At 56.0% G+C, this 18,305-nt stretch overlaps 3 protein-coding genes across 18 annotated transcripts in view; 2 read left to right on the top strand and 1 right to left on the bottom strand.

The window, feature by feature from the left end:
• Window positions 1-4,160: 4,160 nt before the first annotated feature.
• On the top strand, window positions 4,161-5,943 carry LOC122477172 (heat shock transcription factor, X-linked member 3-like). Its single transcript, XM_043570033.1, has 2 exons — window positions 4,161-4,665; window positions 5,353-5,943. The coding sequence occupies exons 1-2, from the start codon at window positions 4,168-4,170 to the stop codon at window positions 5,941-5,943; spliced, it is 1,089 nt and encodes a 362-aa protein (XP_043425968.1). The 5' UTR covers window positions 4,161-4,167.
• A 706-nt stretch (window positions 5,944-6,649) lies between these two features.
• On the bottom strand, window positions 6,650-11,459 carry LOC122477619 (protein EOLA1). Of its 11 annotated transcripts, XM_043570834.1 has the most exons (4): window positions 11,050-11,288; window positions 8,732-8,879; window positions 8,333-8,615; window positions 6,650-7,498 (listed from the first exon to the last, which is right to left on the bottom strand). In XM_043570834.1, the coding sequence occupies exons 3-4, from the start codon at window positions 8,583-8,585 to the stop codon at window positions 7,236-7,238; spliced, it is 516 nt and encodes a 171-aa protein (XP_043426769.1). In that variant the 5' UTR covers window positions 8,586-8,615; window positions 8,732-8,879; window positions 11,050-11,288; the 3' UTR covers window positions 6,650-7,235. The 11 variants fall into 11 exon arrangements, 8 of the variants coding, with proteins under 8 accessions (XP_043426769.1, XP_043426771.1, XP_043426772.1 ...); XM_043570836.1 differs by lacking the exons at window positions 8,732-8,879; window positions 11,050-11,288 and adding an exon at window positions 11,309-11,459; XM_043570837.1 differs by lacking the exons at window positions 8,732-8,879; window positions 11,050-11,288 and adding an exon at window positions 11,305-11,457.
• Window positions 11,460-13,070: 1,611 nt separating this feature from the next.
• Window positions 13,071-18,305, top strand: part of IDS (iduronate 2-sulfatase) — a 40,694-nt gene continuing 35,459 nt past the window's right edge. Inside the window, exons 1-2 of one of the 6 annotated variants that reach the window (XM_043570825.1) lie at window positions 13,071-13,371; window positions 15,971-16,050. In XM_043570825.1, the coding sequence (XP_043426760.1) occupies window positions 13,322-13,371; window positions 15,971-16,050 (130 nt within the window). In that variant the 5' untranslated portion in view covers window positions 13,071-13,321. The remainder of the gene's footprint in view (window positions 13,372-15,970; window positions 16,051-18,305) is intronic. The other 5 variants (XM_043570823.1, XM_043570821.1, XM_043570817.1 and 2 more) reach the window with 5 other exon arrangements.

The following is an 18,305-nucleotide window of genomic DNA, read 5'->3' as shown; positions in this document are numbered from 1 at the left end:
GTAATTAGGACTCTTTGTTGGGCGTATCTGCGCAGGACCAACTAAGCAGCAGGAATAGTTGGAAGGGACGGAAGTGGGAAGTGTGGGAGAGGGAATAAAAGAGGGCCTACCAACTGAAACCCTACTCCGAGGACAACTTGACTTGGGGGCAAGAAAATAGGACACTTTGTAGGGACTATCTGAGGAGGACCAACTCACCAGTAGGAACAGGTGTTAGATAGCTAAGCAGAAAGTGTGCGGAGGGGGTAGGAATAAAAAGGGGGCTACCTACTGATATGCTTCTCTGAAGACAATGTGACCTAGGGGGCAAGAAAACAGGGCTCTTTCCTGGGGCCTATCTTAGCAGGATCAACTAACCAGCCTGAGCAGTTGAAGAGACCACCTAGGGAAGTGTCGGGTGGAGCAGGAATAAAACTGGGGCACCCAAAGGAAACCCTACTCTGAGGGAAACTGGGCCTCGGGGGCAAGAAAAGAGGACTCTTTCTTGGGGCCCATCTGAGTAGGACCAACTAACCATCAGGAATAGTTGTAAGAGACCAAAGCAGAAAGTGGGAGGAGGCAGAAATAAAAGGGGGGCTATCATCTGAGACCCTACTCTGAGGACAACTTGACCTGGGGGCAAGAAAAGAGGAATCATTGTTTGGGCCTACATGAGCAGGACCAACTAACCAAGAGGAATAGTTGGAAGAGACCAAAGCAGGAAGTGTGTCCTGGGCAGGAATGCAAAGTGGGCTTCCAACTGAAAATCCAGTCGGAGAACAACTAGCCCTGGGGGCACGGAAACAGGACTTTTTCTTGGGGCCTATCTGATCAGGACTAACTAACAAGCAGGAACAGTTGGAAAAGAACAAAGCATGAAGTGTGGGGGGGGGCGGTAGGAACAAAAGGGGTGCTTCCAAGTGAAACCTTACTCTGAGGAGAGCTTGATCTGGGACAAGAAAATAGGACTCCTTGTTGGGGCCTTTCTGAGCAGGACCAACTACCCATCAGGAACAGTTGTTAGAGACCAAAGCAGAATGTGGGGAGGCAGGAATAAAAGGGGGGGCTACCAACTGAGACCATACTCTGGGGAATACATGACCTGGGGGGGGGGGGGAAGAAACAGGACTCTTTCTTTGGGGCTATCTGTGAAGGACCAACTAAATAGTAGGAACAGTTGGAAGAGACCAAAGCAGGAAGTGGGGAGGCAGGAATAAAAGTGGACACCAACTGAGATCCTACTCTATGGACAAGGTGACCTACGGGGCAAGAAACCAGGGCTCTTCCTTCTGGCCTATCTGAGCAGTACTATCTAATCAGCAGGAAGAGTTGGAATACAGCAAAGCAGGAAGTGTGGGGCAAAGGCAGCAGGAATAAAAGGGGGGCTACCAACTGAAACCCTACTCTGAGGGCAAATTTACCTGTGGGCAAGAAAATAGGAGTCATTGTTGGGGACTATCTGAGCAGGACCAACTAACCAGCAGGAACAGTTGGAATAGACCAAACCAGGAAGTGTGTGTGTGTGGGGGGAGTGGTAGGAATAGAAAGGAGGCTACCATCTGAAATCCTACTCTGAGATCAGGTTGACCTAGGGGAATGAAAATAGGACTCACAGTTGGAGCCTTTCTGAGCAGGACCAACCAACCAGCAGGAACAGTTCGAAAACACCAAAGCAGGAAGCGTGGGGTGGGTGGTAGGAACAAAAGGGGGTCCACCAACTGACTCCCTACTCTGATGACAACTTGACCTGGGAGAAAGAAAAGAGGACTCTTTGTTGGGCCCTATCTGAGCAGGACCAACTAACCAGCAGGAATAGTTGGAAGACACAAATTGGGAAGTGCGGGAGAGGGAATGAAAGGGGGGCTACAAACTGAAACCCTATTCTGAGGACAACTTGACCTGGGTGCAAGAAAATAGGAGTCTTTCTTGGGGACTATCTGAGGAGGAACAACTCACCAGCAGGACCAGGTGTTAGACAGCTAAGCAGAAAGTGTGGGGAGGGGTAGGAATAAAAGCGGAGGCTACCAACTGAGACCATATTCTGAGGACAACTTGACTTAGGGGGAAGAAAATTGGACTATTTGTTGGGGCAAATAAACAGGAGCAGGAGCTCCTAAGCAGGAGCAACTCACCAGCAGGAACAGTGGAGCAGACCAAAGCGGGAAGTGGGGGAGGGGCAGAAATAGAAGTGGGGCTACCAAGTAGGAATGTACTCTGAGGACAATTTGACCTGGGGCAAGAAAACAGGACCCTTGTTGGGGCCTATCTGAGCAGCACCAACTAACCAGTGGGACAGCTGGAAGAGACCAAAGCAGGAAGTTAGTTAATGGGTCCGGAATAAAAGGGTGGGCTAGCAACTGAGGCCCTACTCTGGGGACAATTTGACCTAGGGGACAAGACAAGAAAATGGGACCCTTTCTTGGGGCTTAGCTGAGCAGGAGCAACTAACCAGCAGGAGCAATTGGGGGAGACCAACGTGGGAAGTGTGGGGGTGCAGCAATAAAAGGGGGGCTACCAACTGAGACTCTACTCTGAGGACAACTTGACTTAGAGGGCAATTAAACAGGACTCTTTGTTGGGGCCTATCTGAGCAGGACCAACTAACCAGCAGGAACAGTGGAAGAGATCAAACCAAGAAGTGGTGGGGGGGGGGCCAGGAATAAAATGGGGCTACCAACTGAGACCCTACTCTGAGGACAACTTATTGTAGGGGGCAAGAAAACAGGACTCTTTGATGGGACCTGTCTGAGCAGTAACAACTAACCAGCAGGAATCTTTGGAGGAGACAAAAGCAGTACGTTGTGGGAAGGGCGACAGGGATAAATGGGGGGCTACCGATTGAAACCCTATTCTGAGGACAACTTGACCTAGGGGCACGAAAACAGGACTCTTTGTTGGGGCCTATTTGAGCAGGAGCAACTAACAAGCCCGAACAATGGAAGAGATCAAACCATGAAGTGGGGGGGGGGGGTGACAGGAATAAAAGGGGAGGCTACCAACTGAGACCCTACTCTGGGGACAACCTGACCTAGGGGGCAAGAAAATCGGAGTCTCTTTTGGGGTCTTTGCGCAGGAGCAACTAACCAGCAGGAACAGTTGGAAGAGACCAAAGCGGTGAGTGTGGGGGGGGGCAGCAGGAATAAATGGGGGACTACCAACTGAAACCCTGCCCTGAGGACAACTTGACCTGGAGGAAGAAAATAGGACTCTTTGTTGGGGCCTATATGCGTAGGAGCAACTAACCAGCAGGAATACGTGGAAGAGACCAAAGCAGGAAGTGGGGGGGGCAGGAATAAAAGGGGGGCTCATCAACTGAGACCCTACTCTGGGGACAACTTGACCCAGGGGACAAGAAAATAGGACCCTTTGTTGGGGCCTATCTGAGCAGGACCAACTAAGTAGCAGGAACAGTTGGAAGAGACCAAAAAGGGAATTGTGTGGGGGCAGCATAAAAGGGGGCCTAACTGAGACCCTACCCTGAGGACAACTTGACACAAGGGGCATGAAAACAGGACTTTTTGTTGGGGCCTTTCTGAGCAGTACCAAGTAACCAGCAGGAAATTTTGGAAGAGACCAAAGCAGTAAGTATGGGGGGGGGAGGGCAGGTAGGAATAAACGGAGGCTACCAAGTAAGACTAGGACAAGTCCTCTAGGGATTGCCATCTTCTGAGAGGTACCGACCCCAAGGGTCCATCTGACCCAGGCAGTCTTGGGGGCAGCCCAAGCCAGGACTAACCAGGGCCTGGCTCTTGACCAAATCTGAGAGACCAGCAACTTGTCTCCCCCATCCCTGGAGTGGGAGTGGACCTCGGATCATGGTTTCTCTTCCCATCCAGGGCCTGGTCCCATGAAACAACGTTCCTGGCTGCAGACAGGAGCCCTTCCTGGGAACTCAAACCAGATGTTTGCATATACTTTTGGAAAAGAGAGAAGCTGGGGGCCCTGTGCCCACCCCCTCCCCCACACTTGGCCAGTGCTGCCTTGCCAGATCAGCTGTGAGCCACCTTTGTGACATCACATGACAAATAAAGAGGCGATGACTTAGGTATCTGGTTGCCTCACTACGAGATTCTAGAATTTTGTGGACGGTATATATTGGGCATCCCCATACTGACTGAAGGCATTTGCGACTTGAGAGGTCAGTGAGACATTCTCATGGCAAAAGTGCTCTTGGTCTAGACTAGCTCCATGGCTAGTCAGAGTGCTAAGGAGATACCCAAAGGGAAGCTGGCCCCATCTGATGATGGAGAGCCAGCACCAGAATTACCATCTAGTTCATCCCAGGATCCAAATTTGGATTCCGGGGAGATTTTGGTGATGAATAGGGACCAAGCAGTGATCCAAGATCCAGGCCCCCAAGACAACCCACAACCACAGGCCCCAAACCAAGGCGCTGCCAACGTGGGAGAAAACAACAGTATTCTTGGGCTCTCCTTCCCAAGAAAGCTTTGGATGATCTTGGAGGACAACACCTTCACGTCCGTGCGCTGGAACGATGCCGGGGACACCGTGATCATCGACGAAGACCTTTTCCGGAGGGAGGTTCTTCACCGCAGAGGCGCGGAGAGAATCTTTGAAACTGACAGCTTGAAGACTTTCATCCGCCTGCTGAACCTGTACGGCTTCAGCAAAATACGCGCAACCGACCCTTGGGGGATTCAGTCCCCAGGGAATAAGAGAATGCTGGTAAGTAGAAAGTCCTTGGTTTCCCATGTTTTCTGTCTTTTCAGCACCTTCCTAGTAGACCCCAGATGAATGATCTACTGAAAGGGTTTAATTTCCGAGGACAACTTTCTTTCTCAAGAGACATTATGGAGAGATGAGAAAGTCTAGACTTTCCTATTAACCTACAACCCCCTTAGATGGAGTGTGCAGGTATGACTAAACATTCAGAGGCCAGGTAACGTCAAATAGGTATGTGAATCCCTTCAACTGGGCTTTATGTGTCTTTATTCAGTGAGTTTAGTTAGGTCCCAGGGCATAGTGAGCCTTGTAGACAACTTAAAAGGAACTTTTCTCCATAGTGGAACCAGACCATTATGACTGCTGTGGGAGGGGCCAGGGGCAGGGAGTGGTGGTGGGGGGATCCAGGGGCAGGGAGTGGGGGGGGGGGTAAGGGGGGAGGGGGAATGGGAGGAGGAGGGGGAGGGGCGAGAAGAAGAGGAAGGAGAGAGGTGGAAGGGGATTGTGGGGGGAAGAGGAGGGAGAGGGAGGCAAGGGGGAGGATGGGGGAGAAGGGGAGGAAGAAGGGGGAGGGGGAGGGGAGGGGGAGGGGAGGGAGAAGAGGGCAAGGAGGTGGCAGTCTCGGTGGCAGCAGACACAAATCTTCCCTCCCAGAATGACTAAAATGATGAATCTCGCATCTCGTTTCAGATTTACCGCAACGCCAACTTTCAGAGAGACAAGCCTTTCCTGCTCAGGAACATTCAGAGGAAAAGTGACCTGAGAGTCACCACCACCTGGCTAGGCACCAGTGCACCAACTCCAAAGAGAAAGAAGCCGGTGGCAGCAACAAGACAGTCCCCACGAATCCATCACGAGGAACCCGCCAACGACGACAAGACGGTCCTCGGCGCAGCCCCAAATGCTCAGGGTCCCAGTGGCAGCCAGTCCTTCGCCTTCTCTGGCATTTGGTCTCTGAGCAGCGCAGCCGGGTATGCCATGGCAACTCATGGCCCGAGTGAGCCAGGTGGCCTGAGTGGGGAGGGCACCTCCAGGGACATGATGTTTGTGCCCCTGGCTACTGCCAGAAGGGATGACACAGGGGAACTGCCCGTCAGCCCCCCAGTTTACCCCGACTATGGTACGGTGATGTCTCTGTATAACACCTGTTATTCCATCCTGCTGGCAGCCCTGTCAGTCATGTCCCCAAATGAGGCCCCCAGTGAGAACGAGGAGCAGGAGGGCTCCTCAGATTACAAGTGTGCCCTCTGTGAACATTTCAAGGAAAATCCGGGTCCCTAGGCTCACAGGCCACTGATGACAGCTAAAAACTCACCACTGTAACCGTCAATCTATTTTCGGCTTTAATGGAAACAAACACAACTCCGCGGGAGTAAATAAACAGTCTGACTAGAATGGCGAATCTGTGTTCTTTCTCACGTATAATGCTACACACACCTTATGCGATAAGCCCGGGGAGGCTGGGAATCCTGGCCTGAGACAGGTTCTGGCCCCCTACTGTCCTCTGTCCTTCGAAGCGGCAGCGTTTTTGCAGCCTCGGCCAAGGACCTGGCTAGGGAGCATGGAGGAGGCAAGCCCAGGAAGATCTGGTCCCCTGAGCCTCGCCCGCGGGTCAGGAGACAGAACTGCCTCACTCCTGACCTTGGGGGTGTCACCTCGTATCATTCGTGTGTTTGAAACAGGAGGGCTTTTCCTCACGGGTGCCCCTGTGATGCCGGGAAGTTTCTGATCAGCAGCTGAGCGCCTCTAGCCCAAGAGCCAGGGGCCTGCCAAAGAGGCCCACCTAAAAGCAGGGCCACCCCATCTGCCAAGGGATGTGGGGCTACTTTCTTGTTGCTCAGAAGAGACGGGCCATTCTAGTCAGTGCCTGGCGGGTTGGGGGGAGGGACAGCCCATCTTCCCTATCGGTAAGGACCACCAGAAACTTTGCTAAGAAAGCACACAACGACAACAAAAGATTTCCCACAGAATACACAACACGACTTAATCATTTTCCCATCGGTGCTGTATTTAGGATCCTTCCTTTGGCCATGAAGTAGCTAGCTGTGGGATGTGTCAAACACGCATACTTCATGGGCCAAGGGACGCTTTGACAACAGAGCAAGAGTCATTTGTAAGAACAGACGGATGCTGTGTCTCAGTCTGATGCTGTCGTCATGGTGAACGGGGGCACCCGTGGCTGGCCACCCCTGCACACCCCTTTAGCGCCCGCTCCCAGCCTTCCCACAAGGTCCCCTGGATGCTGTTCAAACGTCCTATGAGTTCTGAGCAAAACAACGAGAGGAGGAAACACGAACCGGTCGTCTTCAGACCTATGTCTCTGTACGACCCGGAAGTCAGGACTCAAGTAGTGGCGGCACCAAGACATTTACTGGCCGCTTCCCCTTTATCCCGAACGTCGAAGTCCTGGAGACTGCCGGCGAGCCCAGACAGGCATCTCACGAGGAAAGTCCCGTTGCCCTGTCCCCTGCATCTGAGTGGAGAGACCTGTTTCCACGAACAGCACACAGTGGCAGGGCTGATTCAGACTGAACCTGGCTTGTAGGTCTGCGGCATGACAGTCAGTCGATGGGTCACGATTTAGCCGGTTTCTCGGTAACCTTCCGCACTTGCCAGGCGTCCTGCCCCAAGGGCATCAGGTGCTCTGGGATGTCTACCTGGAAGATATCCTTTCCGCCTTTCCTGGGTATGGGCTCCAGTAACCACCTGGGGTTTGAAAGCACGGTGAGGTACTTCTGCTTCAGGCTGGTCAGTACAGCTTGATTCTCCAGCGCCACAACCTCATCAGGAGCTAAGTCCTCTGGGCACTGCACGGTTTCCCCAATGTCAACAAGCCCTGAGCACAAAGAGAAGCACACGATGGTTTTTCCTTCCAGAAACCAAGGCCCGCCTGTTGGAGAACATGATTATTCAAAGTTACAACCACCAGAGACCAGGGGACACCGGGTACACTGGGCCCCTCGGACTGAGCATGCCCGACACGCTAAAGTCTGCTTAGGGAGTTCTGGGTGAGGCCGAGGGAGGGAGCGAAACGGAGTGGAGGGCCTCGTCCTCAACGACCACCCCCAAATAATGGGCTGGCCCCAGCTAGAGAGCTTAGGGCAACAGGCAGAGGTCAGACCAGAAGGGCCCCAGATGCTGGGCGGAACAGGCACTCAGGTCCCCGAGCACTTCAGCAGGTGGCAGGTGCTCGTGTGGGACCTCCCCCACCGAGGGCTTAGGAGACTCACCCAGGATACAGGGACAGTGGGGGTGGGGCATCCCACAGGAAGCCCGGCAACAGCCCGGGGTCTGGAGTCTGCCCCGACCCACTGTGTGCACCGTGCTGCCTCCACGGTCTCTGTCGCACGCACGCACGTGGGCACACACGTGCAACCGTGAGCGAAGGTCACATGCACATTTGGAACCTGTCCCTGTCTCTCAGGTCAGAACCAGGCACTGAGGCCCAGAGCGGAAGCAGGGTTCACCTGAAGTCGTGGGACCTCAGCAACTCCCCCCAACCCCAGTCCCAGGGCCCCCTGCTGCCCCGCTGAAGGTGTGCTGCTTAAAGAAACCACGGCCCCCACACCAAGCAGCTCACACAAGGGAACAAGGCACAAAACTCCTGAGCAAGGTCCTGGGGAGTAGCCCTTGGGGGTGTCTCAGCAGCATGCGGCTTCTCATCACTTGCCAGCGATCACGCCACGGCCATACTTTTCCCCTTCCAGAAGCAAGGCCTGAATCTGAGCAGGGGTCATTCCAAGCCTCTCCGCCAGCAGCTCCCTCCATGCGGTGTCTTCCCAGTCCCTGTGAGCAATGTGGATGGCGATGGTACGGTTCCGGTGGCTGCTCAGCAGAGGACGCCAACGCGTCTCCAGGGTCTTGACCCCGTTTAAGACAAAACCTGCATAAGGCTGCCGGAAGGAGAGGCAGCCGAACTTCATCTCCCCAGAGCGCCTTGGGCCTCACCAGGCCTGCGGAGACAGAACCACGAAGGTCAACAGGCATCGTGCCCAGTGCTCCAAGCTCATGACCTGGGGGCAAGACCTCTCCCCAGGGTCCTCCGGGGGTGCCCTGACACCCCACTGACCTGGACAGTGGGGGAACAGAGAGCCTTGGCTCTTCCTCCTCTGTCACTACACGGTCAGCTGACGGGCACAAAGGAAGGGGCCGGCGGTCAGGATGACGTGTCCATCACATGGAGTCGTTGGGGACCTCAGAGAGGAGGGCGGGGATAGCTAGAGAAAGGCATGGCCAGGACAGCCTGTGGTCAGTTCTACATCGGAGGTCACTGAGCCCCAGGAGAGCACAGATGGCAAGGGGCCCCTCGGCTGGACAGCTCAGTGAGCTGGCTCTACCCCTCTCCCAGCACAGACAGGGACACCCTGGGCTTCGCCACCCTGGGGCTGCTGAGCGCAAACCCTTGGTATCCGACCTCAGCTCAGCGCTGGGGGCGCCCTGTGATCGCACATGGTCCTGGCAGCTGTCTCCTCCCGACCCCTTTGGGCGCCACTCTCCTCTGACCCCTTCCTGCCCCACTGCTCTCCACCATCAACAGACACCCCCCGACCCTGACCCGGGCCTAGAGAAACCAGGAACCAGAGCAGGAACAACTGGTACCAGGGCGCACGCACCATCTCCATGCCAGGCACTGGGGTGGGCACAATCAACACATCACAGGATTCGATCCTCACATAACCCAGTAAGGCAGCGCTTCGTCACCCCGCTCTATAGCTGAGAAGGAGGCGCCGAGGGATAGAGAGACAGCCCATGATTTCAGGGGACCTGAGTGCGCCTACCCCTTGTCCTTGCACCTGGACGAGGGGGTCCCTCCTCCTCGCGCACGGCAGAGCTGTGCAGTGGGAGGAACACGACCCCGGCCCGAGCCTCAGCTGGGGCCTGGCACCTCAAGGAGCCCCAGTCTCCATCGGGGCCGCGAGGACCGGGGACAAGGTGCAGGGGCACCTAGCCCGGCATGTGGCACCTAACAGGACAGCCACAAACAGTGGCCGCCCCTCATCATTATCATCATCCTCATCACAGGGCCTGGGGCACTGCGCTGCACTCAGGAGCACACCGAATCTGGATCATCTCTCCTCCCAGTTCTCAAAGGACATAAACCTGGCCTCAACCCCTCCTCTCGTTTAAGAGAACACATCTACTCTCAAAGATAAGGCCCTGGGATCACCCCTTTCCCAACCCACCGTCCTGCCACCCTGGCACCACACCCCCTGCGTTCCCTCTGTCTGGGGCTGAGCTGCGCGGCCACCTGCCCTCAGCTGTGCTCTGGGCCAAGCACAGTCCTTCACTGGAGGACCTCACTCCGTCTGCTCTTGCTCAGGCAGCCCTACTCCCCTCCCCTGTGAGGAGATGGTCTCCCTTTCAGAAAGCCACACCTGTACACCCCTCACTGCAGGGACAAAGACCCCCCCCCCCCCAGCCCCTGAGCCCGCACGTGTCTCCAGCACCTGCCAACTTGTCTAAACCTCTGCATAGCAGAGGTCCCAGGAGCAGCGGTCTACACTCACAGTCTCTACTTCTTTGCCTCGCACTGCCCGCCCCCCTCCATGAACACACCGGTTGCCGCAGGCACCAGCGACCTGCCCCCTGCCTGTTCCATCTTCATGGAACTCACGGCCGGACAGCCCTGACGCGACTGACACCCCTCCTTCACTTCTCAGCCTTCCACGTTGCACCTCACTCACGGGTTGGTTCTGCTAACCACATAAGGCCCCAGCCGGCAGCAGAGAAAACCATTTCATGTAAGTGGCTCGTGTTCTCACAGCCTAGCAGACCCGTATCCAACAGGAGAAAGAGGACACCAGGCCCTCACACTGTCACACGGGAAGGATTTGGGGGCCCTACAGTCCAGTTCCCCTCAATCAAATCCTGGAAGCCTCCCCACCTCCCCGGGAGGAGTGCCAGGGGCAACCGGCTGAACCCCGCACAGCCGGTGGCCTCGGTGAGGTCGCGGCCCTAAGGGCCCAGCGGGAGGCGGGGAGGGCCGGAACGACTGCGTGCGGACCGGTGCCCGTGCAAAGGTATGGTCGCGTTTCTCGGCGCACACGTACGTCGCGGGCATGTGACGGTGGCGGAAGGAGGGGACAGGGAAGGGTGTCCGCGGCCGCTCTGCGCTTGCTTCCAGACCTCTGGTCCGGGAACCCCCAGCCCAGAGGCACCGTCCCGCCGAGGGTCGAGCAGGCCGCAGCCGCACGGGCTTCCTGGCTCCCTTCGCGCGTGGCGGATCTCCCTGCCCCGGCCCCGCCCCCGCCCCCGCCCACCGCAGGCGCGCTAGGCCGATTCGGCTGCGGCCACCGGGCGGGACCGTCCGCTTCCCGTGACCCTGCGAGGCCACCAGCGCCGGGACGACCGCCTCCCACGCCCAGACGAGGAGACGACGCGGCCCACCGAGAGAGGACAGAGCGCCCGGTCCGCGTCGTGGCTGTCCCGCCATCGCCGCGGCCCGACACCAGGAACCGCTGACAGGTGCCGGGCGCCGGCGGCCCCTCACCTGACGCACCCGCACAGACGCTGCCGCTCCTTTTTTGCGGGGCATACGCCGGCTCGTACCCACGTAGTTACGTACGCACACGGAGGTACGCAGCACGCCAGGGCGAAAGCCCGTAGGCACGCAGCCAAGCAGTTACGTGGACACGCACTTACGTACACACGCACATAGGACACGCACACACGCACATAGGACACGTCTCCCGGTCGCTAGGAGACGTCGTTGGACTCAAGGGGCCGGGAGGCGCGCGGGACCATCAGGCTTGATAGGGAGCTGGCGCTGGCGGCTGGAGCGGAACCGGAAGGAGGATAGAAATGGGGGTGGGGCGTTGGGGGGGAAAGGGGCGGGGCGAGTCGAGTCTGGGGGTGGGGCTGTGGGCGGGGCGGCGGGAGGTGGAACTGGGGGAGGAGTAGGTGGGGGCGGACCTGTGGGTTAGGAGCTGGGGTAGGAGGAGCTGTGAGACAGGGCTGTGGAAGAAGCTGGCGCCAGTTGTGGGAAAGAGTTGGGGCAGGACCTAGGGCAATGAGCGGGAAGGAGCAGGACGGAGATGGGAAAGCTGCGGAGGAGTAGCTGTGGGAAGAGCAGGGTGGGCCTGGGGAGGTGTAACTGGGGGAGTTGCAGGGGGGAGCTTGGGGTGGAGCCAAAGGGGAAGCTGGGGGACCACTGGGGAGGAGGGCAGAACTGACAGGAGGAGCTGGAGCAGGGGCAGGATGGAGCTGGGGCAGTGGAGGCGGAGCTGGGAGAAACTGTGGGGGATAGAGTCAGAGGAGCTGGGGACCCCTGGGGGGAGGGCCCTGGGAGGAGCTGAGCGGAGTTGAGAAGCGGAGCTGGAGAGGGGCGGGGTGGAACTGAGGAGGTTGGGTAGGCGGAGCTGGGGCAGGAGGGGGCGGAGCTGAGAGAAAGCTGTGGTCGGGGGGGTGGGGTTCAGGGGAGGAGCCAGGGAACCCATGGGTGTGGGGGTGGGGAGGAGCAGAGCGGAGCTGAGAAGGGGAGCTGGAGAGGGGCGGGGTGGAACTGAGGAGGTTGGGAAGGTGGAGGTGGGGGTGGAGATGGGCGGAGCTGGAAGAAAGCTTTGGCGGGTGGTGGAATCGCAGGAGGAGTGGGGGAACCACCGGGTAGAAGGAGGTAGGGTGGAGCAGGATGGAACTAAGGGGAGCAGGCGGGGAGGAGCGGGGCGGAGCTGGCGGACGAGTGGGACGAAATTTAGGAGACGGAGGTGGAGCCATGGGAAGAGCTGGGGAAGCACAATGGATGAGCACCTGGGGAGTAGCAGGGCCGGGCTGGGGGACCCTCCAAAGGCAGAAGTGGGGGACTAGGAGGGCGTGGCTGGTGGCAAGTTAGGAGAGAGAGGTGAGGATGAGCCGGGCCGGTCTGGGGGAAAGGTCGGAGAAGTAGTAGCTAGCGCCGGGGGTGGGGAGGGTGGCACGGGGATGGGCAAAAGCTGGGAGAAGGTGGGGAGGTGACAAGCGGGGCTGGGGTTGAGTAGAACGACGTGGGCGGGGGAAGCTCGGAGCAGAAAATGGGGAGGAGTGGGGCGGGGCTTTCGAGGCTCGAAGTGGACTGGTGAGATAGCTGGGAGGGGGGAACAGGGCGGGGCTGTAGAGAGGCTGGGCGGGACTGCTAGGATAGTTCGGAGGAGGAGTTGCGGAGGGGCTGGTGTGGAGAGTAGCAAGGTTGGACTGGTAGGGTATCTGGAAGGTGAAGCTGGGGTGGAGCAGGGTGGGACTGGTGGAATAACTCGGGGGAGGAGCTGGGGTGGAGCAGGGTGTGATAGGGGAGGAGCGGAGCGGGACTCGTGGAATAGCTGGCGGGGAGGGGCTGGGGTTGAGCAAGGCTGTGCTGGTATAGTGGCGGGGAGGAGGAGCTGGGGTGTCACAGGGCGTGGCTGGGGTGGAGCTACGGCGGAGGGGGGCGGAGCTGGCAAGGCCGGAATGTTGGACCTTGGGAACCGCGCGGGGCTTAGCAAAGGTGTGCCAGTGGCGCAGACCAGGCAGTGCCCTTTATAAGCGTCCAGTCCGCGCCGCACTCGTAGGCAACAAAGTGGCAGCCCCAGGGTCCTCAGCGACCTGAGGTAACCCTTAAAATGGACCCCGGAGAGCACGGAGGCGGGAAGAGGGTGGTACCCGCAGGTTGAATCCCGCACCTCCGGGCTGAACGCCCGGGCACCCTGGGATGGCCAGTGGGGTCCTGAGGGACGGACTTTATATGAACGTATTTTGCAGGTGAGAAGAAAAATTCCTACTCTGTTTCCTGCTGCCCCTCAGACCTGACATGTGCCAGACAGAGTCAACCGCCCTGTCAGAGCTGTTTCCTGCCCTCTACCTCTCAGTCAGGGACCCAACACACTCCCTGTCGCCCTGCTTTGTTCCTGGGGTTCCCTTACCCTCACCCTCCTTTCGCATTTGCTTGGTGACCAAATCCGGTGTCCCTGCCTCCCAAATGCCTGATCAGAATAGATGCTCCTCTTCTTGTCCCCACTGCTACTTCCTGAGTTCAGGTCTGAGGTCTGGGGCTTTTTACCTGAGCCTCCACACCGGCCTGGATGCCTCCTGTCTTTCCTCCTCCAGTGGGTCCTACACAAGCCATCAGTTCACTTCGGTTTCTTAGCTGCACATCTGTCGCCATCAACCCCATACTGAAAACACCGGTGAACTCTATCCTCTTTACGCCCCACCACCTGGGAGCTCTGGGAGGGCCATCCAGTGGCACCAGCTCTCTCCCTCCTTACAGCCCAACCCTGTTGGTCACTGTGCTGTGGAGTCCCTGTGCCCTGAGCGCACATACCCTACCAAGACAACCTGAAGCGTGGAATGTTCACCTCTTCTGGCCAGGTCCTGTCCTCCTTCCAGGCACAACTTCATCATCCCGTATACTTCTCCATGCCCAAGCATCAGTCACTCTTCTCTGCTAGTTCAGGTAGCACTCTATACCTCCCTCCCTCCCTTCTTTCACTGGGCTCTTATTTCCCAGTGTTGTAACTGCTCTCCCAGAGTCTGTGGTCCTCTCAGGGGCACTGAGTTCCTTGAAGGCCAGGACTGTGTCTTACTCATTTCCGTAGTCCAGGTACTTGGGATACAGTAGTTGCTTAGTAAATATTAAATCAACAGAGAGGGCTGCTGGGGTGCTTGGGTGGCTCAGTCGGTTGCGTATGACTCTTGATCTCTGTTCAAGTCTTGATCTCACGGTTCGTGAGATTGAGCCCTGTGTAGGGCTCTGTGCTGAGAGCACAGAATCCACTTGGGTTTTTTTTCTCTCCCTCTCTCTCTGCTCCTCCCCGACTTGTGCTCAGGCTCTCTCTCTCTCTCTCTCTCTCTCTCTCTCTCTCTCTCTCAAAATAAATGAAAAAACATTTACAAGAAACAGGAGGACTGCTTTCTCTTCCGGTAGCAGCACCATGTCTTTTCCTGGCAGAAGCGGGAGGAAACAGGAATGCTGGTCATGAGGTGAGGGACAGAGGGTACCTTCCCGGGATTTTGGCCTCAGGGCTATGGAGACTATTTTTCAGACCATGGTTCTGTCCCCATAATACACCCCATCTTCCTTTTATTTTATTTTATTTTTTATTTTTTATTTATTTCCTCCCATCTTCCTTTTAGGAAGTCCTTGCCGTTTTCACCATTGCCCTTTGCAGGGCCTGCAACCCCAGGACATCACCCCTTTGGAGCCCACGGCACCTGCTCAGTACAGAACTCCCTGTCCCCCATGGCCAGTCTGAGCACTTGTCTTTGCTGTTTCTCATCCTTTTCTCCAGTGACCTCTGTCCACCCAGCCCCCTGGCTTCAGCTGTCCCTTAGGAACTGGCCACCACTGTTACTCTTGGTGCTAATCACTCTGGCTCTGCCATCCTCTTTGGCCCAAACGTTCCCCTGCCTAGCTGATCCTTTGTGCTCAGTGTGATCCCTATACACCTCCTCCCTTCCTCTCCTTCTCTGACCCTGTCACCCATTCTTTCACTTGCCAAGAGGTGCAAACTGCACTGTGTAGAATGTTGCCTCCTCCCCACCCCATGTGCTTCTTTGCCTTTGAGGCCCAGAGAGGCTTCCAGTTTGCTCCTGCTGTGTGTTTTGTGGCACCACTGGTCTGGGACCAGCTTTAGCCAAACCCCTGGCTCCCCTCACATACTTCTTGGCAGGTCTGGTTCCTCCTCTCTGAAGTGCCTTTTGCCCATCTTTATATTGAGTTGCTTGTGTTTTTTGTAGTGAGTTGGGGGAGCTCTTTTTTCGTGAAAAATTTTTAAGTTTATTTGAAAGAGTGAGAGAAAGTGAGAAAGCATGAGCCCGGGAGGGGCAGAGAGAGAGAGAATCCCAAGCAGCCTCTGTGCTGTCAGCACTGAGCCTGAGGCGGGGCTTGATGTCACGAACCATGAGATGACCTGAGCCAAAATCAAAAGAGTCAGACGCTTAACTGACTGAGCCACCCAGGTGCCCCCTGGGAGCTTCTTTTTATTTTTATTTATTTTTAAAAAAAATATTTAACATTTATTTATTATTCAGAGACAGACACAGAGCATGAACATGGGAGGGGCAGAGAGAGGAGGAGACACAGAATCCGAAGCAGGCTCCAGGCTCTGAGCCGTCAGCACAGAGCCCAACGCTGGGCTCAAACTCACAAGCCACGAGATCTTGACCTGAGCCGAAGTCGGACGCTTAACCGACTGAACCACCCAGGTGCCCCTGGGAGCTTCTTTTTAAATAAAATCTTTTTAAGTAGGCTCCACACCCAACCTGGGGCTTGAATTCCCAACACTGAGATCAAGAGTCACATTGGGAGCCCTTTTTGAAGTCTGGATACTAAATTGGGCCTTGGTTGTTTGTGTTTCAGATTCTTCCTGCTACCCCTCGGGCTTTTTTCCTCCTCTCTTTGCGGACCTGCTTTGGGCTCAGTATTCGCATGGACACTTTGTAAGTGACCCCAAAGTTCAGGGAGTGCCCAGGGTGCTTCCTGCTGGGGGCTGCCATCCACCCCCAGCCCTGCCACCTGAGATAAGCAGCCCCCAAGAGGAGGCGCTGGTGTGCCCAGCACTCTGCCCATGAGAAAAGGCTCCTTCTATTCTTGCCTCTGTAGTTCTCTTGGTTACTGCTTGGCTTTAGTTCTGTGCCCTGGACTCACACATGACGAGCGCTAGGGCAGCTGTGTGGCTGTGGAAAGATAGCGAGCCTTGTTTCTTCTGCTCCAGCACTCCCCTTTTATCTCCAGATCTTCATCTGTCCTGTTTCCAAGATGCACACTTCCCTAGCCCCCCTTCCCCTCTGCCCCTGGGCAACTCTTGTTGGCGGTGTCCCTCTCAACGTGGCCCAGGTCAAGTGGTCCAGCCTGAGAACCACTTACTTCTGGTTTTGCTTAAATGACCCTCTAAGTCCATGGGAAGAAGCTGCACCGTGGGGTACCTGCGGACACGGGTGGGCTACTTTGACGTCGCTGGTTAGGTCTCGGGCCTGCACACAGAATGTGGCACAGCCCAGATGGAACCTTGGGAGTTGCTGTGAACTTCTGGAATTCTACACCCTTGTATTTATGTTACAGCTTATTATATCAACTTTAATGGGGGGTGGGGAGATGCTCATTTCCATGTTTCCATCACTCCTGAGCTCTTCGGCATTACCCGGAGGCAAGAAGGCTCATAATTTGGGCATACTTCCCTAGATCTTTCTCTGTGTTTTTTCTTTACTCCTTTGAGTTCATGCTGTATTACCATCTTGTCTTGTATTTTTTCACTTAACATTAAGTGTTCTTCCATGTTCGGAAAGGTTCCTCAGAAGACATTTCACTAAGCTCTGCACCTCATCCTGGAGTATATCGGATTCCAGACTTGCCCCACTCAAGGCCAACTGACAGATGCTCAGGGATAGCCCAGCATACCTTGGACCCAATGACATTCTCTTTTCAGAAGGTCAGGCATAGGGGGTCCTCCTGAAGCAGATTTGGAGACACAGTTTATTGAGTCTCTCATATCAGTGTCAACTTGGACACTGTGCCCAACAGCCTTGAACTGTGGTTATCCTGTTTCCTAGTGTTAAATCACCCAGAGGTCCCTTTGGGAAGGGCTGGGGGATCATTCCAGTATCTATTTGCCATGGTGCTGTGGTGTCCTTCTACCTGGGGACCTGGCTACTTCCCTAGTCCATGGTTCTGAGGCCAGCAGGCTAATTCTGAGGACCCAGAGGGTTCCTGCAGGACTAGCCAGGAGTGTCTCTGGCTGCACGCAGAATAGAAATCAAACGCGAGTTAGCAGGAGGTGAATGCAGAGTGTATTGAAGATATAGGGAAAGTGCAAGGACAGAGTATTCAGGAGACTCTGGAAGGAAAGAAAGGAGGGAGTCTCGTCTTTGTCTGGGTCTGGGGTTTTTATTGAGGCCTGGTGTATGTGTCCCCTCAGGAATCCAGGAACCCTTAGAACAAAGGCGGGGGTCCAGGTGTCATTCCTTAGAGCCAGGGGCCTTGGCATCAAGATGTCTAGCACCAGTGGTCTGGAATAGGCATATGGCAGCTTCGTCTGGTCATTGTCACCTGGTACTTCCTTGGATGTCATCTACTCTAGAGAAATCATTATTTGCATTATGAGACGTGTAAAGTAGGGGTGCAGGTCCTACCAAGAATAAAAGCAGGAAAAGGAGCAAAAAACCCGATTTTTATGGAGTCCTTCAGTTTCCCTGTCTCAGCCGTAGGTCTCAGAACTGGCTCAGGGGCAGAAGTGGGGCAAGGGATCATGACTTGTTTATTGGGGTGGCTGCACTCAGCTTCTTACTGTGTATTCTTGCTCTTTTGAATATCCACTTGAGGCTGTACCTTGGCTGGTTGCCTGTCCATTACATCACTAGGAAGGCCTCCACTTCCACCACGCTGTGGGTCAGACCTCCTGGTCAGTGATGTCTGTGATCATGAGCCCCTGGCTTCTGGCCATTCGGTGCTACCCCAGGGCCTCTACTGCAGTCGTGGTGGGGGAGGGGCGGGAGAATTACCTCTCCCGCCTTTCCTCCCTGACCAGGCCTGGTATGCCCTGCCTGTGCTGGGCATGGTGACTTCACTCTGGTTGAGGACCTGGCAGTAGGCTGCCCATCTCTTCCTGCTTTTCCTGGAACTCTTCTGGCTGGAGCAGGGTGAGTTCTGTAGCAAATCAAGATGGTTGGTCACCCTGCCTCCTGGGACGGAGGGCACC

Source organism: Prionailurus bengalensis, chromosome X (assembly GCF_016509475.1).
Source record: "Prionailurus bengalensis isolate Pbe53 chromosome X, Fcat_Pben_1.1_paternal_pri, whole genome shotgun sequence".
NCBI lineage: Eukaryota > Metazoa > Chordata > Mammalia > Carnivora > Felidae > Prionailurus > Prionailurus bengalensis.
Note: the sequence above shows the minus strand (reverse complement) of the source record. Positions and strands in the feature narration are given on the sequence as shown.